This window comes from Drosophila santomea, chromosome 3L (genome assembly GCF_016746245.2).
Source record: "Drosophila santomea strain STO CAGO 1482 chromosome 3L, Prin_Dsan_1.1, whole genome shotgun sequence".
Taxonomy (NCBI): domain Eukaryota; kingdom Metazoa; phylum Arthropoda; class Insecta; order Diptera; family Drosophilidae; genus Drosophila; species Drosophila santomea.
The window spans coordinates 12,055,929-12,080,138 of NC_053018.2; the positions used below are offsets into that span (position 1 = coordinate 12,055,929).

General features: G+C 42.3%; 4 protein-coding genes and 1 long non-coding RNA gene across 7 annotated transcripts in view; 2 read left to right on the top strand and 3 right to left on the bottom strand.

The window, feature by feature from the left end:
* Nucleotides 1-24,210, bottom strand: part of LOC120447547 (putative dipeptidase NECHADRAFT_87110) — a 94,798-nt gene that overhangs the window by 17,735 nt on the left and 52,853 nt on the right. The window lies entirely within an intron of this gene.
* On the bottom strand, nt 2,981-3,951 carry LOC120447554 (mpv17-like protein 2). The gene has a single exon (XM_039629006.1). It carries the CDS (start codon nt 3,806-3,808, stop codon nt 3,218-3,220), a length of 591 nt encoding a protein of 196 aa, XP_039484940.1. The 5' UTR covers nt 3,809-3,951; the 3' UTR covers nt 2,981-3,217.
* LOC120447555 lies at nt 6,215-6,997 on the bottom strand. The gene is made up of 2 exons (XR_005616055.2): nt 6,753-6,997; nt 6,215-6,696 (listed from the first exon to the last, which is right to left on the bottom strand). It is a non-coding gene; the product is annotated as an uncharacterized LOC120447555 (long non-coding RNA).
* On the top strand, nt 11,851-14,053 carry LOC120447551. Of its 3 annotated transcripts, none has more exons than XM_039629001.1 (3): nt 11,851-11,974; nt 12,036-13,031; nt 13,087-14,053. In XM_039629001.1, the coding sequence occupies exons 2-3, from the start codon at nt 12,056-12,058 to the stop codon at nt 13,881-13,883; spliced, it is 1,773 nt and encodes a 590-aa protein (XP_039484935.1). In that variant the 5' UTR covers nt 11,851-11,974; nt 12,036-12,055; the 3' UTR covers nt 13,884-14,053. The 3 variants fall into 3 exon arrangements, with proteins under 3 accessions (XP_039484935.1, XP_043861862.1, XP_039484936.1); XM_044005927.1 differs by lacking the exon at nt 11,851-11,974 and having other exon boundaries at nt 11,989-13,031; nt 13,087-13,542; nt 13,594-14,053; XM_039629002.2 differs by lacking the exon at nt 11,851-11,974 and having other exon boundaries at nt 11,990-13,031.
* On the top strand, nt 14,334-16,486 carry LOC120447550 (myosin-9). The gene is made up of 6 exons (XM_039629000.1): nt 14,334-14,403; nt 14,462-14,904; nt 14,965-15,659; nt 15,713-15,965; nt 16,022-16,277; nt 16,347-16,486. Exons 1-6 carry the CDS (start codon nt 14,334-14,336, stop codon nt 16,472-16,474), a joined length of 1,845 nt encoding a protein of 614 aa, XP_039484934.1. The 3' UTR covers nt 16,475-16,486.

Sequence of the window (24,210 nt, forward strand, 5' to 3'; positions counted from 1 at the left end):
TAACATCATTCACTAATGATTGGCTAAGTTAAAAAAGTAGCTTTCGATAAGCAGTAACGAACAGCCAGTTTATAGTTATACAACCCTCCATTTTCTTTGTCATACTCAAAGTCTCAAGTCGCCTTGTAATGACTGCATTTATTATCCATTTACTGTAGCGAGTTAATGCCCTGATTCCCGGGCTTATCTTTGCTCAAACGGAGCAGCAGCTTGTTTACACCCATATCTATCAATGCTGTCCGCAATAAGACCTCGGCGTGGCAACGAGAGATGCCCCCTCATCCTGGACAGAAAGTTTTGAGCAACTCAGCTAGATAAATCAACTGGCATTAGAACGGGGTTCTGGCGATTTTGCTGCTGCTGCTGCCGCTGTGCTGCTGCTGTGGCAAGATAAATAAATTAACTCGTTCAAGTTTGGCTGACAGATGGACTTAAGGCCATCATGATGGTACAGCGCCATCATAGCCATTCCCTCAACTCGCTCGCCGGCGAACAAACAAGTCGTTAAAAACGCGTGAATCCTGGCTAATTTATGGCTAATTAAGTTGACGCAACTTTTGCGCGGGCTACAACATATGCCACGTGTTCTCAAGGCAGTTATGGCATTTTTGTATGACAAGCCGTTTGGACCCATTTTCGCCCTAATACTCATCGTACACTCAGCGAAACAAAGAGCGAGTCTGGGGCTTGACCCGGTGGTGAATAACTCGTTAATTAAGTGGCCTGTTATGGGCAGCTTAGCATCGTAATGCATTTTTATGATCGCAAATGGAATTATAACGGCTGGGCATGTGACTACACAATGCTCCACTTCCTTTTATTTTCCGTGCTTGTACTCATTTTGTTTGCAAGTAGCTGAAGTGCACTGAGAAAAATTTGCGAGTTTTAAATAAATAAATGAAATGGAAACTAAAAAAAGTTTGAGAGTATAATTCATCATATAATAATCATAAATATATATAAATTCAAATATATTATCAAGAACAGTTTGTTAGTTGGCAAGTTTTGTAACCTTTTTCCTGCTCTGTATTTACACACAATGCCATTACAAGGGCATAGGTTGTGGTCGGGTGGGCCAGTCGGTGGGTATCCGTAGACAGACTCCGTAGTCCGGAGGATTGTACGGATAGCTCCACAACATACTGAGCTTGTAGGGACTGCGTAACATAACCGTACATCTCTGCCCTCCAGTCGGGGTAATTTCGTAGACAAACATCATTGGCATTTCTGTTTGAAGGCTCTGAGTGCCAATTAACTGAACGTGGCAGCCCCACCTGAACCGGATGGCTGGGTGGTTTGGATGAGAGTACTCGACCCCCAAATGGCACAGAATCCTTCATACCCGAGTATATAGCAGAGATATCGATCAGATCCCTTGCACAGGCTTTCAATGGGTGCTTATCTAATTACACGCAGCAGGTGTCAACGTTTTTATCATGCCATTAAATCAACTTGAACTTATAGTCACAAAACTGTAGTTCATGAGCAATCAAACTATGCGATCTTACTAATTATTTTAATTCATTTCAAATATTTTTAATTTCTTCAAACAACAGTTGATTCTATAATTGAGATATGAGTACCATCAAACAGCTTCATTTGAAGTCCTGTTTTTCTTGTTTCTGGTTTTGGTTAGCTTGACAAACTCGCTCATCAACACGTAGTCTCATTTTGGGATACTTTAACCACGCACACAACTCATCAGGGACCCCAACTGAGTTGGCTGGCCACGTGCCGAAAAGCCCCCGGATCCGCCCACTCCTTCCGGCAAAGGATTCCGCTGGGCGGGACTGGAACTGAGCTTTTAAATTAAATCACAAAATGAGGATGGAGCGACTAAGGCGAGCCAGAGCCAGTTCGCCGCTAAACCAAATAAATAAACCCTTTGGCCGCAGTCCTTGGTGTCCTCGGAGTCCTCGGTGTCCTTGCTTCTTAAAGGCGCATCCTCCTTGGGAGAGATAACCGTAAGGACAGGAAGTCAACTTGCCAGTGGGTTAAAGGAATGGGAATGGAATGCACAGTGGACCAAATGACACATTTGGTGGCGAGTGAATACGTATGACTTGAAATTCATGAAGAGAAGTTCTTAAATATTTACCGAGTAATTAATTGGCTGCGAAGCTCTTTCGTACTTTAAATTAAATGTATAATATCCTGCCATTTTCAATAAATTAAGAGTAAGTGACAAGTAAATCCTTTGATTCATCCACTGTAGAACGAGAGATGACATCTCGTTGCGCCTGGCAATTCGGTAGCCAAAAAGGACATGAGGAGACCAAAAAGGATAATGGCATAAAACCCAACAAAATGAAAAGAAAGCGGCAAATCATGTTAAGAGATTTAAATTGGATTAGTCGACATGTGTGAGTGTGTGTGTGTGAGTGGATCCTTGTGAGTGTCTATCCTTGGTGGTGTCAACTGGCGGTGGCCGTGAAGCCCAGTTTTGCACCCCCTGGATGTGGATATCCTGGCACGGCCGGCACTCGCTCATCTTGACATCAATTTTGTCACTTGATTTCCCTTTCTTTTTGCATTTTTTTTCCATTCGTGCGCTGGTCCTGTGCCTTTATTTATTTTGTATGCTTGACACAATTCCACGTCGAGGGCTTACGGCTCAAGTGTCTCTCTGGTCCTGGTCCTCGATGCCATTCACCCAGAATTCCACCCACAATCTGCTCTTTCGCAGTCTCCCGCCCCCCAGAAGTTCCGCCCACATTCTGCATTTGACAAGGAGCCATCCTTCCCCAATTTGGGAGTCACCTTTCATCCTCGGGAAACAGCAGGACGACCAGCTTGACATCCGGAGACATGGCTTCAGGTTGAGCCAGCGTCAGCATTAGAATAAAATGATGTATTACCTTGAGAACCCTAGACAATTACGATACATTATTTGCAGGTCTTAACTTCAACGCACTTGTAATAGAGCGATTACTGGAAAATTGCATGGTAAGTGCTTCAATCTTATAAAATGAAGTGTCTATTGTAAATATACAAATATGTTTATTTGTAGGAATAATCTATTGTACATGGGAATTTGTTTACTACTTGAAAGAATAAAGATTTCACATATTCCTATTTTTTATGTTTCTTTAAAGAAGATATTGGTTGAAGAACACCAAAAATTGTAGTGTCAGCATTTTAGCTGGAAACGCGTTAAGTAAATATTTTACAGGACTGGCTGTTGTATAATTGGCATATGCCAACTATTTGTGCCCATTCACGAATCGTCCTTTGGCTCCGGCTTCTTACGATACTTCACTTGGGACGTATAGACATCGTAGCCCAAGCTGATGGTGTTGTCATAGAATACCCTGTACTGCGGCCTGATCACCAGAAAGTTGATGAACTGCGCCAATGGCCACACAGTCCACTCAGCGGCGTACAGGACCAGTGCCTTATCCCTAATCTCCTGCTGCAGCTCCTCCCACGTATTGTCCTCCAGGACGGCCATTGTAAGGAAGAATACGGCGATGTAAAAGGGCGAGCAGATGAACTGGTCCAGCAGTATCTTGATTACCACCACCTTGTAGGTGCGCTTGGGAAACATGTAGTCCAGGTGCTGGTACCAGTAGTGGCACACCAGACCCACCGTGAACCCGGAAATGCCCATACGAAGGGTGCGTGTCCGGTTCCAATCCGGAAGCTCGCCGATGAAGCGCTCATAGGACTGCTCCATGGTGTCACCCACCATGCTCAGACCCACTGAGATCCCAATGTTCGTATATAGGAGATACTTTGGACTGAAGGCCACCTGATGAAACCGGTCCAGGACGTGCGTCATTCGCCTCCATAGCAGTCGTAGAGCCATCTAGGATCTCCTCTTCCTAGTGGTGCCTCCTCCTATGCTAATCATCCTGACGCATTTCTCATAGGAAATTTAATATCGAAACTTTAATTTAGAAGTGCAAATGCGATATTTTTTCATTTACTATAAATTATGTTACTTCAATACTGACTGGATTCAAAGTAGCTGATAACTAGATTCGATTTTATTATTATTTTCTTTATCATTTGCATTGTTCTTATAAGCCTTAGATGGGCCTATTTATCTATTTCTAAATTGTTTTAATAAATAACTACATTATCCTTTATTTATTCATAATGTTTAATATCTTAATGTTTACCAAAGAAATTTGAAACTAGTTTCACGCCACGTTAGCGAAAATTCTCCAACCACCCTCCAAATTCCAATCAAAGTTTTAATCAAAAAGCCGCAGGAATGCCCTTATATATTTGTTAAAGATAAAGGCGAAAACCGCCAACAGAAATAATTCTCTACAAACAAAAGGATTCGAAAGGGATAGAGGGAATTTGGCATTTAGCTGCGAAAACAAAGCACAAACAGGCAATGAAATCAATTTGGCGCCAGCAACACGAAATGAGTTTTCGCAGGATTTGTTGAGGTTGCCTAAGCGGGCTCAAACTTATGTCCAACGCCTGAAGCAAAGGACTCCACCGCCGTTCAAAGGACCAAAAAGGGTTGAACACCCACACGCAACGAAGCCAAAAACAAAACGAAAAAAATGAAATCGCTTTGCTCGGCATTCAAATGAGGCTTTCTCCCCGCTCGATAATCCCCAACCCACATGTTGCTGCCTCAGCATCCCCCTACTTTTTGGGGGGCTTGGGTGTTGGGGGTCCTGACGCCTCTGGCGGGCAATTTTTTTTTTTTTTTTGCCATGCCGGGTGTCGGTGAGTTAATACTGCCAAATCATTCGCACGCGATTCCCAACCGCAGAACGCAAATGCAACCCCTTTGCGCCCCTTTGCGCCCCTTGGGGAAATCATATGTGCCAAGACCCCCCACTTTTGGGGCCAGTGAATTGAAAAATATTTACGGCCTTCTACGATCTACGCTAAAATCCAATTTTATTTTTATATTCCGTCGAAATCCGCCATAAAACCGAGTTCCACCAACGCGCCTGTCCCGTTTTCAGTTCCCCGGTTTTCGATTGTCGGTTCAACCGTAAATTCAGCTTTGCAGTTTTGGGTTTTGTTTGCTGTGTTTGCTGGGTTTTCTGGGTTTGTTAGGTTTTCTAGGTTTGTTGGGGGATTCTCCTCCATATCAAATGATTCTGACAGCACCGGAGGTCACGATGGGTGGCGGCATTTGTTTCATTAGCACCGCGATACACAGATGTATTTACTGTTTTGCCACCATTCGCTGCGTTTAATATGCGCATTTTGGAAAATGCCAGAGTGTCAGGTCTAAAAATGCATGGAATCTAAAACAATAAACTTTAATGCGCAATCAAAAATAATCAACAAGAACGTGTCAGTGTAAATTTGTATAGAAATAATTGGCAATGATAATTCGGAGAGCCATTTTTCCGTTCATTTTCAACCGAAAAGCTGGCCAAATTATTCCATCGCTTCGTAGTATATAACGCATTTAAATTTTTGTATTCCACTTTAATATTTATTAATTCAGTTCATTATTCATTTCGCAACTATTGCATTCTACAGACCAGGATATCTATCGAATTTTTAAATCACACTGCCGAAATTTGTATCTCGCATAAGTCGAGAGCAATAAACGCTGATTCGGTTAGATCCTTCGCAGGACCTGCCGTACAAAAAGCCTTCCAGCTCTAATTCATTGTGCAAATGTAATGGGCTTGCAGCACTCGGCTATTTACATACTGGCACTTCCAAACCGTAACCCGTTGGGAGCACCGGAGCGATATGGAGATGCTATATTGTGTCGCCTGTCCCGAGGTCCATGGACACACGAGTACGTCTAGCTGGATGTTAGCCAGGCTCCTGAAGCGTGGCAAAAAGCTACGAAAAAACAAAAAAAAAAAAAATAGGAAAAAAGAAAATAGAAAATAGAGAAAGAAAGTATGACAAAAAGAAATAAAAGTGAAAGCGGCCATGCATTTTCATAGTTTTTCCCACTTTGTTATGCTGATTTTTCACATTTTCGTTTCCTTTCGTTTTTCCTGCCCCGTTCGTTCCGCTCTGAATTTTTTTCTTTTTTTTTTTTGGCCTGATGGGGCAGGATGATGTTGCCGGGTTTTTTTTTAAGGGTTTTGGCTACCGAGTTGTGGGGTTCCGAGCATGTGTGCATTTTAATTGAATTTTTCATTTCGCTCAATAAAAGCAAAAGCCGAATGTGGAGGCAGCGAGCCGCAAAAAGTGTCATAATCCTCATCGTGTCCTTGGACGCCATCATTTAAAAGGATCCCGTACAAAATTCCAGTGATTTGGTTGATTTACTTCACAGTGGCTAAGCATTTCATTTAATATATTATATATTGCAAATCACTCACTAATTGATTTCGAATCGATTTTGAATGGCGCTTTAGTGCATGTTTAGACTGCCATTTTGCCATTTGCCATTCGGCTTCATTTTCCACTGGCCTGCGCCTCGACTTCAATTTATGCAAATTAAATCGAAATGTGATTTTAATGGTATTTCGGCACGGCCAGGCAGGCCCAAATGATGATGAGTGTGTGTTTGCAAATAAATGGAAGTCGAAAAGTTAAGCCATCGCTGTGTGCAACATTTCGTGCCACGGGGAATCCATTCCATTCCACTCCACTCCACCGAACCAGAGGAAGCCAACTATAACCGCATGTTCCGTTCCGGAAAACTAACTTATTCAATTAGTGGATGGGAAACTTTGGCTGTTTACTGTACACTTCAAATAAAATCTGCCCGTCAAAGGCAGCCGTCTGTGTATTGCAGCAGTTCTTTAAAAATTTTGTAAATTCCACTGATTTCATTTAAGTTTCGTTTTAAAACTTACAGGATTTCCACATGTTTAAGGCATCTTCTCTTTTCATATTGTTCAATATTTATTTCAGGATCGTTGTCACGCAGCTACGGATAGCAAAATATTAAAAAATGCTGGCCACTTAATCCACTTCTTTTATATGGAATGACATGAATAACATTAAAAAATGTGAATCTCTTTCTTTTTGGGCAGAGCCTGTGTGAAAAACATACTCAGTTTTTGTCCGATTTCGATATAAAAGTCAGAGATAGCATTAAACCAGAAAAATGAGATATCCAGCAACAAATGTTTACCAAATATATTAAATCGATATACAAAATGGTAGTATAAATTTAATGTTGCTTCCACAAAAGGAAGATATTTCTGACTATGTCTAACTGTCTAGTTGTATAATTGTTTTTAACTGGGAAACAAACGGAATTCAAACGGAATTCGAAAGGATCAAAGGTCAATTCACTTTACTCGTGCAGTTAACTGGTTGCGGGTAAGGGAACTCACGGCATATTTGAACTGCACCGCCGAGGAAAATAAGTCAGCTCACCGTTAACGTAAACGAGCAAATAGCCAAACATCCAAACAGTCAACACGTCGGCATCGTCGTCACCCGCCAGTCGTGCCAATTTCGTTAAAGCAAGCGAAAACAAACAACACGGCACCACCCCAAAAACCCCAATCCCCAACTTCCAACCCCAAGCTCCACAGCCCAATACAAACATACCCACCTCACTTTGCACAGGCTGTCTGGACGATGCACAAAAACAAAAGAGCAACCAGGTGAGGTGGCGGCAGGAGCACAGGATGACAGGTGTCCTGGTTCGCGAAACCTGAGCACTTCGAAAAATGTACTTTCAATTTACCGAAGTACATAAAAGTGTAATTAATTTTTATTTCTTTACAATTATATTTTACTATGCATTGAGCTATATTCGCTGTTGTCTTAATAATACTGAATAAAACTCTCATTTCACAAATTCCCCCGACTGTTATAGCATAAAAAGTGCTGCACTTATTTTAAGAGCTGTGCAGTTAGTACCCCATCGTTTCCCCAAGTGTAAGTACCTTATTACCATGGGCGGAACACAGCTGTTTATGAGGCGCAAAAATGTCATACATCATGCGACACGCGATGTCAGGCCGAGAGGACATGGGCACCAGGACTCCGGCCTGGTAGTCGCAGTCGTAGTCGGAATCGGTGTCCGTCCGTTTGGCTGTCCGTCCGTTCATGATGCGGAACAAGATGAAATTGGCTGGGGTCGCGAAAGCGGAGCAAAATGGCAGGCATGCAGAAAAGAACGTCGCGGATTTGTAACTGAGAAGGAACCACTAACGCCAGAAACGAAAAATGAGCGCTGCCAGAAAGTGGGGGGATTTCTCCGGCAGACAGACTGCATCATCACCTCCATTGCCACCTCCTGCAGTACTTTAACATTATTATCAGCAGGATTGCACGAAGGATGTGCCGAGGAAGAGGGTCCTGGCTGCTGGCTGCTTCTTAGGATAGGCATTCACGCCCAGCTAAGTGGCTCACGAAGCGTTAAACTATTAAGCACACGTTGCCACTCGGCGGGTGATTCATGGAACGGGATGCGGAGGAGCTGCGGAGGAGCTGCGTCACGCACAGGAAGTGCCACCACCACCACTGCTATCGCCATCGCCATCGCCACCGCCATGGCCTTTGTTATTCAGCTCAAGATAAATCATGTGCATAAGTCCTAGTCCATGTCGCCTTGCCGTGAGATTACTACATAAATTCTGCTTGACATCACATGTAAAAATTTCATTTTGTCACAGCTTTAGAAATTTTCCAACTGAGAAATAAAGTACTCCTCCTGCTTGAATAGTTATTAATAATTACAAATATATGTATATAATGTATTAAGCACTGATTTAAAGATCCCTGCATAGTTGGCTTCAATGAGGGTAATTTACTAAGTGCTTCTGACTCAATCTAAAATCAGAAAGGTAAATACCTTTCACTTGAAGCTCTTCCACTCGCACACACACTCGCACACACATTAGCTCTTTGAAAGGAGTGTAACTGCTGGTAAACTAAAGTGCTTAAAGCCAGAAAAATAACAGACAAATTAGAAACACACACACACACAGGCGACTCTGTCCCACTCCACGTCCATGTCCGTGTCCAACTGAACCAACTTTTCAAAGGCTCTGTAAAGGATATCACGGTTCTGCGGGGGGCGGGGCACTCTAATTAGAATAATTTTGCGCTGCGTTGCGCTTGACAGCGTTGCAGATGTGGCGCCATCTGGCGGACGATGGCAGGAGAAAGGTTATGCCTGCAGGATCTGCACACACATACGCACACACAGCACACACACATGATGCAAAACAAACAAATACACAGACCAAAAAGGAAATGTCAGCATGGAAAAAAAATAATTTTAAGTCCTGGGTTTAATATGACATATTGTTAATGTCAAATGCTTTTGCGAACATAGATTTTAAAGTAATAATTAAATAACACGACCAGCTCAACAAGCATATTAAAGTAATTGTTTAATAAAAGTAAGCTAGGATAACATTTAAATGCAAAACACATTTCTTTTATATAAAAGCACTTTTGATTATTGTACTATATACGTATTTTTTCTGTTTTTGCTGATTTAATTTTTAATTGAATTTTTTGCCAGTGCACCAGAGACACCTGGACCTGGCCTGCATTTCTTGTACGGCGAGCAAATGTCAGGCCGAAAGGTCGACGAACTCAGGTGCCTGAAAGAGAGCCCGCCGGAGCAGTGATACCAAAAATAATCAGGATGAGAGCATCACACATCACACATACGCCCTGTGGTGCCGCACAGGAGTCGGCAATGCCAACGGGGAGTGCCTTAAATTACAGAATTTAATTAATTTCGCAGAGATTTTTCATCGGCCGCCGTCGCCGCGCACTTGACTTTGTACATTTGACTCATCGCCATGGCTCTTTTGCCTGCCACTAATTTCGCCATCATCTGTGGTTGAGTCGTTTTCATGCGGATCACCAAGGACTTGAGTTCCTGAGCTGGAAATGGAAATGGAGATTTCCATTTACAATTCCACTCCCATTTTAATTTTAATTAATTTCCATGTGCATGTGGCAGCTGTGACTGTCGCTCGCCAGGAGTCGTGGAATGGATTTTCCACAGGCAGTGGAGCAGCAGCCAAAATGATTATGAGTAATTAGTTTTAATGGGCTTGGAGCATGTCCTGGCAGCAGCAGAATGTCACACTTACCGGCCAGGTGCAAAACTCGCCAGGTACCCAGCTACCCAGCTACCCAGGTTACCTTACTTTCGGCCACGTTATCCTGACACACTCTGGAGATGGAAGTTAACTCGAGGGCCTGGGTAACCATGAGCTAAATATTTAAGTTGGTTTCTGAAATTACAATATAATGCTGCCTCTCAGCTACTCCACTATGTATATTCATTTTGGTTGGCTAACCAGCCAAATTAATGGCACTTTAACTGGATATTCACGTTGAAGTGGGGTGCTAGTTACTATGGGAATATTAAATTAAGCTTAAATGTCACACTTTAGAAGCAGGTTTGGTAATACTACAACTTTCAAACTAATTAAATAAATAAATTTAACTACAAACAAAGCAATATCAACAATGCACACAAGCGAGTAAAATCACATATAAAACAAATTTAAAATTCAAATTAATGAGCTTTCCACAAAGTACAAATTCAGTTTACTATCTTTATTATTGCATATTAAATCAGCTAACAACTGTACATAATTCATAGATATCTGTGTATTTATAGACACACTAATTAATATTAAACAAATGCTAATTTATGAGTGCCCCGGACACCAACTAACTCAAAAAAGCGAATATTATTTAATTACGTTTGCTTACCATTTATGATAAATTTAAAGAGATTCAAACGAGATTTAAAGCTAAAACACACTGCGCATAATCTGCTTTGTCGATGAGAGATTTGATCTGTATCAACACGACTAAATCTGGATTGGCGAAAACAATGTCATAAATCAAAATCAATTTGAGCAGCAATTTGGCTGACATTTTGCAGTCTCTGCGCTTTGATCGGTTCTGCAAATAGATGAGTGTCAACAAAATATTTACGAGAATGCCAGAAGCTCCAGCTATTATACAAAAAGAAAACCAAAATCAGACGATGCTTTGAACATTGAGCAGAAAGTCAATTTAGCGCACATACAGGATAGCGAGTATGTATGTACGAGTATGCTGCTGGATAAATGAGAAAATGGCGAAAAATTGAAGAGGAAACTGGGAAAACTTCGTTGGAACGAGTACCATACAAAATTTAATGGTGCGCAAATTTTGATTGTTTTACTTTGTGAATGGAATGAAAGTTTCCTTGCCCTCCTTTTGTTTTCATGATTTTTATTTTCCACTTTGTTTGCATTCGCTATTTATTTATTTCGCCAAGCTTTGAATTTCGTTTTTCCACATTTTATGCATATTTCAGATTCAAATATTTTTCCAGCGCTATTTGCTTTGACTGCTCCCCGGTGTATTTGTTGAGCTGCGGGCTTTCATCCATACACATTCAACATTCACCATCCTCATTCTCATTCTCATCCCAGCTAGAAAATAATGTCGAAAGTGGGCGATGTTTTTACTTTGGCCTTCAGGTGCTTTTGTTTCCATTCTTATGCTCCACCCCGTGAAAAGCAGGCGAAAACTTGTTGTCAATGTAATTTGATTCCCACTCCACGACGTACCATTCCATGTGCCCCAGCTTCCTTTTCCCGTCTCTATGATTACGCATACGCTCCGTTGGACAAAGAGCAAATTGTAATTAGACACAAGGGCCGAATGTCCCATGCGTGCGGACAACAATGAGCGGAAGTTGTTCCTAGAATCGCTTGTATCTTGTTGTCTCCGAGCGAAGGGAACGCCAAACTGGACATACTGCGATACTGATGACAATAAAAATCGAATCTATAAAACACTGGACATGAAGAACAGGACATATGTATTATAAGACAAAGAATGCTAGGAAAAACGTGAAACTTGAAACGTGAAACCTCTTTTAATTTAATTATTGGTGCAAACCAACAATTTTGAAATTATAACTCACCAAATGTAGACGTCTTTTATTTAGATTGTTCTAAAACAAAAGATAATTAAATAAAGCAATAAAAAAAATAGTAAACAAATATTGTTTGAAAAGACCGACACATCTTTCAAAACACACAAATTTCAAGAATTTATATCACATTGAATCAACACTCAATAAGCTGTAAGTCATTTGAGTTTAAAATTCCAGTAAAATTTTTATTTATTTAATTTTCCTTTGGTAGATATATATTCAGCTTAAACCATGTTGCACTGCCAAGTGGATGAATCAAGTGCAGAGCAATGTGAGTGTCCTCAGATGCACTCAGAGAATTCTGCAGAAACTTCCAGTGCGGCAAAACTCCCAGCTAAGGACTTTATCAAGCCACTGGAAGTCCAAAGTCCGTTGAACAAAAACATAGAAGAGTCCTTTAAGGTGGACTGTAAGCTTCCACTGCATACTCTTCTGTCACCAATTAACATCACCGATCCATTGCGTAAGCAAATTGAGATCAAGCACCTGCTAGATTTTCAGTGTGGATTGGGTGAATTATCCTTCTTTGGACCATTTGAACACATTTCAATGTCAGAGTTTTCCCAAGAGGATAAAACCATAAAGCCGTATTTTATTCCGGAATTACAAATGGCTTGTACCGGACAAGAAGCTGAGCAAGTTGCGGAGAAAACTGTAGTTGATATAAAGGAACCAACTGCGCCTCAGAAGAAGCTACCGGAAAATCAACCTGTCAACGATTCGATTACAACAGGAACCGATGAAACGAAGTTACCGTCGTTGGAAGAGCCAAATATTTCAAGATTAGCAGGATTTAATGAACCAGTGATTGATGAACCAAATATACCTAGCACTGAAGTATCCCATCTGAAAGGAACCGAGGAAGCAAATGAGCCCATAAGTGATCAAAAAAATAGTCCATTACTTAAAAGTGATATTAAACTTCAGCCAAAATTACTTGGAATTCAAATACCTCCTCTGCAGATCCAAGAACTGATTTCTCCATTAGTAGAAAACCCGAAACCAGTACCTAAAATAGGCTTATTTAGTTCCCTGACAGGAAACAAGTTGGCTTTAACACCGAGTGTAAGGCTCTCTTTTGGCGATAATACGTCGAGCAGGAGAAACATACGATCCAAGGAGATTATTCAACAGCAAGCTTCCAGATCATTAAAGGCTCTAATCTCCATTCTAACACTGCAAACAAAGCTAGAGGCATCCATTTTTGGTAAGTAGTTAGTTACTTTCCTAGTTCATCTAGCTAACCAAGATAATTATCTTAGATAATTCCCATAAGATTCGATCGAAACGATATGAACAAGTGAAGAACTCCTTAACCTTTTCAAGGGTGTTTAGGCAGAACATTTTTCAGCCTTCTCTGGAGGTGGAAAGTAACAAAATGAATATTGATGGAAACCCACTGGAATCTGGGGAACCCAATTTAAGAACTCCAAGTGTATACAAAGAACCACTGCCCATGGCATACCGACTAGATGCCAGCGAAGGACTAACTTGTAATGGCTTGAGTGTGAGCAAGGATTCAGTATTTAGTGAGGCCTCCGAAAGTGATGTATCGGAAACGCAGAATAAGTTATCTATGATGAAAAAACCCCCGCAAGTGCTCAGATCTACCAGATCGATGGCCGATCTAGGAGACATTCTGCATAATGGTAGGGTACTGTTCAGTCAGCCGGTAAAACTGTTCTGTTTCAGCAAGTTGAAGGAGTGGAAACGGCAAGGTAAAGTAGCACCTTCCCATGAGAGTCCTTACCGTTCGCCATCCTTCTCAGGCGAGGGTCAAATCGAGGTGTTCGAGCACCACGGCTCCTACTACATAGTACTCCATGACAAGGTCAGCGGAGAGCTGATCATCCACATGCGGGTGGACGAGAGGTGGCGCATCGACTACATGACCAAGAGCTCCTACAGCTGCCGCTGGACCAACATCAACTACGCCAACTGCCGCGATGGCATCCTGGAGAGGATCGCCTGCTCCTTCCGGGAACCCAGTCACGCTGCCGAATTTGTCGCCCGGGTGCGGAATTGTGCGCTTCAGTCACGCTTGGAATGCAGTTCCTAATTTGTAATGATTTCGTTTCAAGTTGACTTCTAGTTGACTTCCTTGGGAAGTCCTTGGTGTTTCTTGCATTCGTGAGCGTGTTTAAGCTGGTGATAAATTTTTGTGTGATCTTTGCATATATTTTGTTAATATTGTGAATTGAATTTTGAGAAATTATAGCTAACAAACAAGTGAATGCATTTCATTTTTACATAAGAACTATGTATGTGTATTATTAAAATTAAAATGAAGAAGTTAAAATTAAGAAGTTACATTTTCTACAATGTGTCATTCCCTGTTTTTATTTGTTTTGTTGTCTTTATGTTTATATCATTAGAAGCCTAAGTAGTTGTTAGTAACTAGCTGAACGTATGGTTGCCACGACAACATTCGATTGATTAAACAAACAAAAGTGCAGAGTGCAAGATTGGTGAAAACTAATTTGCAAAGGTAAGCCGCTTAGATGAAGTCATGGAATCGGACAAGTTAAACGAATTGAACCGACAGATAAATGAGATTAAAAAGCGGATTTTATTGGCAGGTAAGTACCTTAAGCCTTTAAACTATGTAAGTAGCTATATTAAAGAGAATCCTTACAGAGGGCCAGAAGACGGCAAATGCGGCCGAATGGCAGAAGCAAAATCGCATCAACTGCGACACAATCAGCTCCTTGAAGAAGGACATCAAGGAGCAGACTGTAAGAGCGAGTCGGCTGCGGAATCCCCTCCAGCGCCCAGTGGTCATCAAGGAGACCACGGGAGAGTCCCGAAGGGCACAAAGCTGCACACCCACCCTAATTGTGGGCAAGGCCACCTATCCGGTGGGTGCCAAAAACGCCGATGATGCCATATTCCTCACTGATCTCAAAATCACCGAGAGTCGAAAGCAAATGGATCTGCTGCGGCATCGCTTTAAATCCCGCCAACAGCATTTCAGTAAATTGGTGGAGAAATACCGAGGATTACTGGCCAACAAGGAGGCACAGAACCAGAATATGGGCGAGAAGCCACCCGAAACTCTGGAGGAGGATGCCAACAGGAAGGTAAGTAGCTTACTCCTGGAAACCACAAATGAAATAATATATCCCTAACCTATTCCATAGCTCGTCTGCCAGCTGGAAAACGAGATCCACCGCACCAACGTGCAATGGATGGAAGCGGAGCACATTCGCAAGAAATATCGCTCCATTGAGGCATCCTTGATGACGGATGCGGAGCGCTTCGAGCGGAGTCTGCGGGAACTGGAGGCCTCGCTGAGTGACCAGAAGGCGGAGATCGAGCGACTGCAGCAGGTGCACAACGAGGCGGTCGAGATGAGGGACGCGGCCAAGGTGATCCTGCAGCGGCAGGAGCAACAGGCCAATCTCTCGCAAAAGACCAGGGAGCGACAGGCACTGGACTTTCGCAAGCAGGTGGAGGCGCGTAAGCTGGAGCTGGAGAGGATTGGACGCAAGTTGTTTGCCGAGACCAAGACACTTGTCCATCAGGATAGCGTGGGATCCAGTTCGGGTGACCAGCACACTGCCAAGACGGAAAACGGCGAGGAGGAGCCGGTGTCTCAGCTGGAGAGTGTCACCAGCGATATGGAATCGTTGTTCAAGCAACTGATGGAGGCTTCCGGTGCCACATCGCCATTCGAGGTCTTCGAGAGATTCAGCGCCCAGAAGGAGTCCGCTGCCCGTTTGAATTACCTAAGAAAGGCGGCGGAGGCGGAGAAGGCCAATCTGGAGGCGGAAAGAGAGGCTTTGAGCAGCGAACTGGAGGCCTCCAAGTTCTCGGATGTCAAGGAGAGCGAAGTGTAAGTGTTCCAGGGAAATATAGTTTAATGAATTATTAAACGTTGCTTTCCAGAAATCAAGAGGTTATTGAGCAAATTAAGAACAGCATCGCCTCCAAGGAGCAGGATCGCAAACTGGACACAGACGAGGCGGGAAAATCCATGGGAGTACTGAAGTATCTCAAGGAGCGCATCTGCGAGATGATCTTCAAGGTGCAGGAGGTGGACGAGAGCAACATAGATGTACCCGAGAGAAAGCTCCATGTGAGCGTAGCAGAACTTCCCAACTTTTTGGCCCACACTGCCGAGGACGAGGATATGATTGAGGTAAGTTTACACCACTTCACTTAGAATGTTACTGATTGATACAACTTGCCAAAAAGATACTCAAACTGAAGATCAAGCGCTGCCAGGAGCTGAGCAAGTCCGAGGATGTGCCGCCGTTCGAGATACCCAAGCTGGACATCGTCGACGAGGAGGAGGAGGAGCTGTACAAGGTAGAGCAGCCCAAGTCGCCATCCATTCAAGAGGGCGAGAAGCCACAACCCATGCCCGTTTGCTACTACAATCTGTTCGCTGGACGGGCTCAGAGAGCTGCAGGCACTTCCTCATCCTCTCCAGAACAGGCGCCAGCGGCGGGTAAGCCTCCCTTCGTTACAACCGAATCCTAATAAGGTCCTTAATATTTCGAGAATCTTTCACCCACAGTGGCCACCACAGACGATGACAACGAAGTGCCCTCCCGCAACTTCCTGAAGCGACAATCAGTGCTCATTGTGGATTCAAAATCCCGGCGAAAACCATTTAGACCCACACCCGGTGGTAGACGCAAATAAGTTTGCTCGGCGATTGGATTGGATTGGATTATATTGAAAACCATTTTATAAACTTAGTAAAATCAAATACGAAAACCTTTAAAACGTTAGACTAAAGTAACTAAAGTAACTGAAGGGATTTACATGCCTTTTGCGGTTACCAACTTTTGCGGTTTCATTTCCTCGAGCTGAACTTTAACAAATGGTCCTTCGCAGCCAAAGAAATGGAGCAAGTTTGAAAACTTCCCAACTAAGAACCAGCGATAAGATTTATTTTCAGTTTTTCCTCAGCTTCAACTTGATGTTTATGATTTTTGCAGAAAACAACATGTAATCAGAGTGCACAGACTACAAAAAAAAATGTAACTTTTTGCAGAAGACAAATTTTTAATAATGAATGGAGTTTCTAGATCATCCATTCTTGTACTTTATGGACGCAACATTTTCAAGGCTAGAATATCCAGCAAAAATTCGCCACAGTTACTTATTGCCAGGGGGCGATTTAATATCTAAGGGGCAGCATCCTCTGAATATTCGTTGCGCTTGCTGCAGTTTCTGGATAAATGTCACCAGCTTCAGTCAAACGACATAACAAATAGCTGTCCAGGCGATGCGTCTTCCACAAAGACAAGGACAACGCAGTGGGTAAACAGAATTTACAGGCCCCGAGGAGGACGACTTGGTCGAATGGAAGCCATCGACTGGGAGGAGGACTTCTGCACTGGGTGGTAAATGAAGTGCAAAGCGGAACAAAATGCGGACCGCGACTGTTTCAGTCGAAATAACCTTTCAAAAATTGTTTACACCACCGACTTACAGTGGGCGATATGGCCGACTTTGTGATTAAACATGCATTTTGAATAATGTAAATTTCATCAATTTTACCTATATTTCAGTTGATTATATTCCATTGATATCACACAATTCAACTCACTTTATTAAGCTATTGAAATGCTCGTCATTTTCACATAAACAAATAAATGGTTTGATGATCTACTCCTATTTATTATTTAATGCTTGTTGCTGCAGTATAAACGGAATGAATAGGACTGGATTTTCCGTTATCAATTTGTTCCGATTTTTCCCCCTTTGGCCCACTGTAAGGACGAAGGACACTTTAGCTGGCAGGATGGACGTCCTGGCTTTTTCTAGTTAGCAACAATAAAGCGCACCAGCTGACGATGAACAATCAGGAGGGCCGTCGCAGAGGCAGCTGCAAACTTCAGTGGCGATGTGTAAACAAAGACGGCGATGATCCATTGCCAGGGCCTCCAGCCGGAAGTCCACGGCCAGGACGAGCAGGACGAGCAGGACGAACAGGACGAGCTGTGGGTGCCAAAGGGGGCCGTGTTGTGTGTGTCAACTAAATGTCAACAACGAGGACATAAACCACAGCAGACGCATACAAACAAACCCGGCAGTAAGATGGAAAACGCTGGCCCCAAAATGAAGAAGGAGGGAAAACTGCGACAGCATTTCCGAAGAAGGTGGCTCGAGTCAACCAGTTGGAAAAACAAAAGCGTAGCGTAGCCTTCTCCGCCGCCGGCGGGAAAGCGGCGGATCCGCCGGAATGGCAATGGCATTGGCCCTGACTGCATTGAATAAACCCTCGACTGGAATAACTTGTGGGCAAGTTTAGGGGGTCTCGACTTTGTGCGGTTTTCACTGCCATCCGAAGAAAACGCTTTTCACACTGGAATGTCGCGGCCTGCGGTTGAATTGCACTGCTTGGCCCCACCATCATCACCCATCACCTTGCTGGTTCTTTGGACGGCTCTTTGTGCTCCTTGGCTATGTAATTTACCCCTTAAATGGATATGAATTATTTTTTAAATGGAAAAATGCGAGTGAATGCTGGCGTAGAACAAAGGAAAATCATTGAAAATTGTTTTGAAACGCGCAGGTTAATGGGAGGGAGCTTGATATTGAAATGAGGTTTAATCATCGCCTGAAAGGAAAAACGTTTATGAGGTGAAATCAATTTATTCTTGCAGCAGTGCTGGTCTTCAAGGATGTGCCTGGTGCATGAGATTATCAGATTTCTTTAATTACAAGAGCAAATCAGATAAGAAGGGTCGAAAAGAATAACGACATTTTGTAAAGGACATTATAAGACAATTTTTGTTTGTCTCTTTAAACGGTTAGAGAATGAATGTTTAAAACAAGGTGTAAAAGGAAAAGAGAGTTCTCACTCTCTGCATCTAGATATGCTTTTTAGTACCTCATCAAAAGTTCACTTTTATTGAAATTAATTTCCGAGATAAGCAGATAAGTGTAAGTGCGGAGTTAGATGGCAGATAACATAAATACCGTCATTACGTTTCTCAGCCTCTTGCACTCATTTTTTCCACAATTTTCCCATGCTTTGCGGCGGAAAAAGTTTTTCCCAGCAACTTTCTTTTGCCATTCACTCGATGCTTTCACTCCACAGTTGGGCACAAAGCCGAAAAGTCCTTCATAGCAATTACTAAACTCTAATCCCCGGAGTGCGCCATCGGGTAATCCCCGAACCACAATTGAGGCCGAGGACCTTTAAGGGAATTAGCTAATTAAAGGTAAGTGATGGCGGAACCAAAACGGCTTTCTCCCAGCCGGGCAGCATCGTGTGTAATTGGATAGTCACGACTTTTATCCTGCCATTAAATCCCACTCCATGCCGTCCCATGTCCTGGCACTGCCACGCCCACTTTTAGGGCAATTAAGCGATTCAATCTCCTGGCGCGACCGTTAATCAAACGCCCATCGATTCGCAAGACAGCGCCACTAATTTTAAGCCCATCGACTAAAGGTGGGCGTGGCCAGAACGCCTGACAGCCGCAAACAATAAATTTGAATTTCTGCTGCCGCCGCGGAAAACTTTTTAACTGTGCACGAAAACTGCGGTGGAAAAGCATCAATATTCGGTTGGCGACACACGTAAAAACTTTGACTAACAACTTAAATTAATATACGTATAATATTAATGTGTAATAAATAAATAAGTAGTAATATGTCTTAATTTTTAATGCACTCAAATATTTTCAAAAAATATTTAAAAGTAATTTATTTTTATAATAACTATATAAAAAGTAAATATAAACACCATATAGATATAAATTGTAAACCAACAATCCATTTTCTGGTAGAACAAAAATTTTAAAGTTAGCTGCATGAGATTCATCAAAAGTATTTCTCTCTGTGCATCTGCGTGGGTGTGCGCTTGACAGTGTGGTAAATAAATGAGCGGATACGGAAACGGTTTGGCGTGCTCCCCGTCTCTTTCTACCCGAGAATGTGTCCCTTTCGCTGGGTCGCCACTCTGCGAATGATAAATAACGTAATTTCTTTACAACTTTTCATTCAAATTTTCGCTACTTTTAACCGCACTCCGGGCTGCGATCCTGGATCCCAGCCTGTTGTTAAGTAAAATAAATTGCGATTCCGTGTAATAAAAGTCAATCATAATAATTCAATGACGCGACGTATTGTTGTGCCTCGTCATTGGACTGCCTGCAGCCATGCCCACGCATTTAACCACCCAAGATCTCCGCCCATTGAAGGTCGTTTACTGCGCCACCCACTCACCCACTGAGCTTTCATAAATACAGCTCTCTGGGGAATATTTGAATTTTTCGTTGATTCATTTGATTTTCTGGCACGAAGACTTCAACCGAAAGATGTCTCTGGTTCAAGTTGGTTCTTCACTTGTGCTTGACTGATTGAAAAAGCAGTGGAGCTGCTCTGGCCATAATTAGTTATCATTAGTCAACTGATCAATCACTTGTGACATGAATGGCATTCATTAAAGAGCGGTGCTCAATAGCATAAAAGATAAAAATAAAAATCAGGAAAGCATTCTACAGCAATACATTTTGAGATTTATTTTACAAACTTTTATTGTTGAGAGCAGCTTTTAAATAGTGAAATTAATCTGATGAAAGGCATAATGAAAACAAAAGGCAAGGTAAATTGATTCATTAAATATTTATGTATATGTTCTCTTCTAACAACCGTTTTATTAATTGTTAATAATTTGAAGCATTCTATCCATCCATGTAACACACCCTGTGATTGGGAAATTCATCGGTGCACTGTCCCAGAACCTCATTAAAATACGGATAGTCCTGTGGACACTTTTGCGAGCTTTGAGAACTACTATCCTGGCAGATCGTGAACTCCCTGCAGCCCGTGTTGATGGTGGTCACCATTAGTTGGTTCCTATTGCCGCAGCGATCGTAGGAGCAGCTATTGTCCTTGGGCGAGCCACATCGCTGGCTCCACCACTCAAAGTGCTGACCCCAAGGACAGCTGCTCCACTGGCCCACGTCGAACTGGGAGGTGCAGGAGTAGTAGCCGTGACAGGTCATCAGATCCGGCAGGAGCTGCACTCCATCTCTATCCCTTGGATAGTACGTGGAGCAGATGTGATAGTTCGTGGCGGGTGGCGTTAACAAGATCTCCTCTTCCTTGGAGCAGTAGTGCGGCAGCCAGGATTGGCAATTACCCGAGTTTCGGTTAAAGTATCGGCCAACGGAGCAATTCAACTGGATGCCAAATCCATTGTGGCATTTAAAGTAGCTGCGACAGCTGTTGGGATCGCCCACAAGTGAGCCATCTTTCATATGGGAGCAGATATTATCCTGCGGACAGCCGGCAACCTCCTCGAGGCAGGTCTGCTCCTGGTTGCTGAACACTCGACCCACACCACAGTCTTTCCAAGTGGGATACTCGAAATCCTCACACTTGGCGAATCTCCGGCAATCAGCCGGATTGGCTACGTAATTCCACGGCTGGAGGCAGGCGCAAATTTCCGAGATCTGCGAGTGACAATTCACATCCGATGCTTTCTTGCAGGTGCCATCTCGGAAATTGTACAGTAATCCCTCAGTGCAGCTACGTCTCTCGATGAGTTTGTTGTCCTGGCAAAATCCCCAGGCCCGGCAGTCACTAGGATCGCCAATATGGCCAGTTCCAGCCCAAAACTTGCACTTCTCCTCCATCGAAAAGCCAGTGATTTCGGCCAGTAAGGCCAAAATTACACCCAAGTGGAATCCACATTGCGAAACTACGATGAGCTATCTTTAGTCTCAGAGCATTCAGCACTCCGCTGTTAGTACCTCTCATTTTGGTTAGACCGCCAACTGTTCCGGAACTAAACGCGTACTGAACTCGCTTCCCAATCTATTGCTATATTTAAGTACAGAAACCTATCTTGGATTTTTGTCGTGTCTTGTCTGTAGATACCGAAAACAAGCTGATAAGAGGGAACATATTTTCACAATGAAATTAGAAATGTTTTGGGTGAGTGACATGCGGATAAGAAAGTGTCGATTACCAAAAATGTGTCAAAATCGTTTTTGGGAAACCCTTTTTATAGCACATGCTCAATTGATAAAGTGTAAGTCACTGAAGTACTCAGAAAACTTGTAGACTTTGCACAGTCAATCATAACTTCAAGCACTGCAGTAAAGTATGTCACTTTAAAATGTTATTAAAGTCAGCAGTCGAATTCAATTTTGTTTAAGCAAATATGTACTTTTACACAAGTCGCTTGCCATCAAAATATAACAAGGTAGGAGTGAACTTAAGTATAGAAAAAATCTGTAGCATATTCTGCAACGCCTTGGCTAAAATGCAAAATTCTGCAAAAATATTCATATAAGCTTGTTAGTCAAACAAAAAAATATAAAATATACATATGTATACAATGGAAATGTATGAATTTATTAATATTGTCGAGCTTTTGTTGAAGAGTAAAAATCTTCTATTAAAATTTAACGTCATAAAAGTATCTTAAAAAAAATATAATGTATTTTCTGTAGTGTAAATTGCAAGCAAAAATTCGCTTATCCAAATACGATTATCGGAAAATATTAGACGCATGCATATAGATAGATTTGAATGTGTGTGAGGGTGATTGTGCTTTTCCGTGTCCTTTGCATTGTTAGCGAACTTCCTGCTGGAAAGTGGAAATATCGGAGGAGGAAAAGGACTCGGAACGGGACCGTGCCTCAGTGGCTTGTCGCAACTTAAACTGCTTAGCATCGATTGGCTGCACTTATTGACATTTTATGCTTAAGGACATGCTTAATATCCACAACGTGCCATCCACACTGCTTCCCCTCCGCGCCCTTAAAGTCCTCTGGGTGCTTCAGTGTTGGCACAGTGGAAAAATCACATGATTTTAACGCCTTACAACTAAAATGAGCTAACACAATTTATGTATTGCATGTAATAAAGTCAAATATTAGATAAACAACTATCTAAATACTTGGCAAGCAGAGTCATGTTATTCATAAGCTAAAAATTCTTAAAGCTTAATATAAATGTATTCGCTATCTATTTTGTTTTGCTTGTAATTCGCCTTAAGTAGTATGTAAGATAAACTTCCACTTTAAAGAGGTCTGCAATCTCCACAGTAAATGCGAAAAAGAAACCTGTTCTGTGCAGCAGCGAGAAACAGTTGCCATCGGCGGATGCTGTCTAGGGGCACAGACATATGTATCTAAGTATCTTCGTGTACTCCTAAATGCAAATGGCTGGCAGCTCTTACCACTTCCGGAACTCAAGGCCGCTGGTCTCCGTGGCGGCGCCGTTCGCTTCCGTTTCCGCCCTTTCCTCCGCAGGACTTTTATGCTGCTCATCAGCAGCGTCGTCATTGCGGAGACCATCTGGCGGCCACCCTACTACCAACTACTTGCCGTAATTTTCTTTTCAATCAGTGCCTGGCTGCCTATTCCCGAGGGCAGGAGCAAGGATCCATATCCCCATGTCCCCATATCCTCTCCATTCAGCTACACTTCCAGTGGCAAATTGTCGCGCACTTGATAAGTTTAAGGATATACCAAAAAATATAGGCAGTGTAAAATATCTAGATGGATAATCTTGCTCAAGCTAAATATTAAAAGGTACTAAAATTGAGTTTTTATACTTCTTAAGTACTTTTAAAATACAAATGGGCACTTTTTTTAAAAAAGCCACTAATGTTATCTATTTTATAGTATTTTAAAAAGAAACATTTTGATTATTCTCTATGTGTATGCGTTTAAGACTTCGTTATCCCGTCGAGGTTCCTTCTATCAGTCCATCTATTTGCCACTTCCCCTTTGTCCCTATTCTGAATTTTCGTGCGCCTTTTCCGAGGTCTCTTTGTAATTTTCCCCACATGTTCACGGCTTGAATATTTTATGGGCTTAAGTACTTTCAGTTGGAGCCTTTGCCCGGCCTTGTGCGTTTTCACCTTTCACCCCATAAATTCACGTACATAAATTCATTAGGTTAGTTTGCTCCTTGCTTCTGGTCATTGTTTGCTGTTTGTCGGGCAAGGAGATTCACTGGTTGAGGCTGGGGTTCCATTAACATACCTGCAATGATAAGAAGCGGGAGAAAAGTCAGTTTTGGCCGTAACTTGATGATATCAGAAACCCAAAGTGGACTGAGTAAATTCTCTTTTGTATTCAGTCATGAAAGTACCTCCTAAAATATGCAAATTCCATCTTAATTGAATAATAAATACATCACTATTTCCGAAATAATTAAAAAATACACATTGCATGTTAGTGCTGCATTGGTTTATTAAAAAATCAATTAAGCTGCAGAATGGCTGATTTATGTGACACAACATATTAATTAATTCTCAATAGTCAACAATTATCTGTGCATTAACTTATGTCCTTGATATTTGGCTAGCTTTTATTTGTATCCATTAGTTATGTAAGTGCTCTTTAAGTGTATCTTTAAATACGTCAAATATTCCAGCACAATTTTGCCAAGCTATA

Excerpts from the sequence above, each read along its gene's own strand:
- LOC120447554 (XM_039629006.1), bottom strand. The coding sequence starts at position 3,808 with ATGGCTCTACGACTGCTATGGAGGCGAATGACGCACGTCCTGGACCGG.
- LOC120447551 (XM_039629001.1), top strand. The coding sequence starts at position 12,056 with ATGTTGCACTGCCAAGTGGATGAATCAAGTGCAGAGCAATGTGAGTGT. Across the intron at positions 13,032-13,086 it reads GCTAGAGGCATCCATTTTTG|ATAATTCCCATAAGATTCGA; the intron begins GTAAGTAGTTAG and ends TAATTATCTTAG.
- LOC120447550 (XM_039629000.1), top strand. The coding sequence starts at position 14,334 with ATGGAATCGGACAAGTTAAACGAATTGAACCGACAGATAAATGAGATT. Across the intron at positions 14,905-14,964 it reads AGGAGGATGCCAACAGGAAG|CTCGTCTGCCAGCTGGAAAA; the intron begins GTAAGTAGCTTA and ends CCTATTCCATAG. Across the intron at positions 16,278-16,346 it reads AGAACAGGCGCCAGCGGCGG|TGGCCACCACAGACGATGAC; the intron begins GTAAGCCTCCCT and ends TTTCACCCACAG.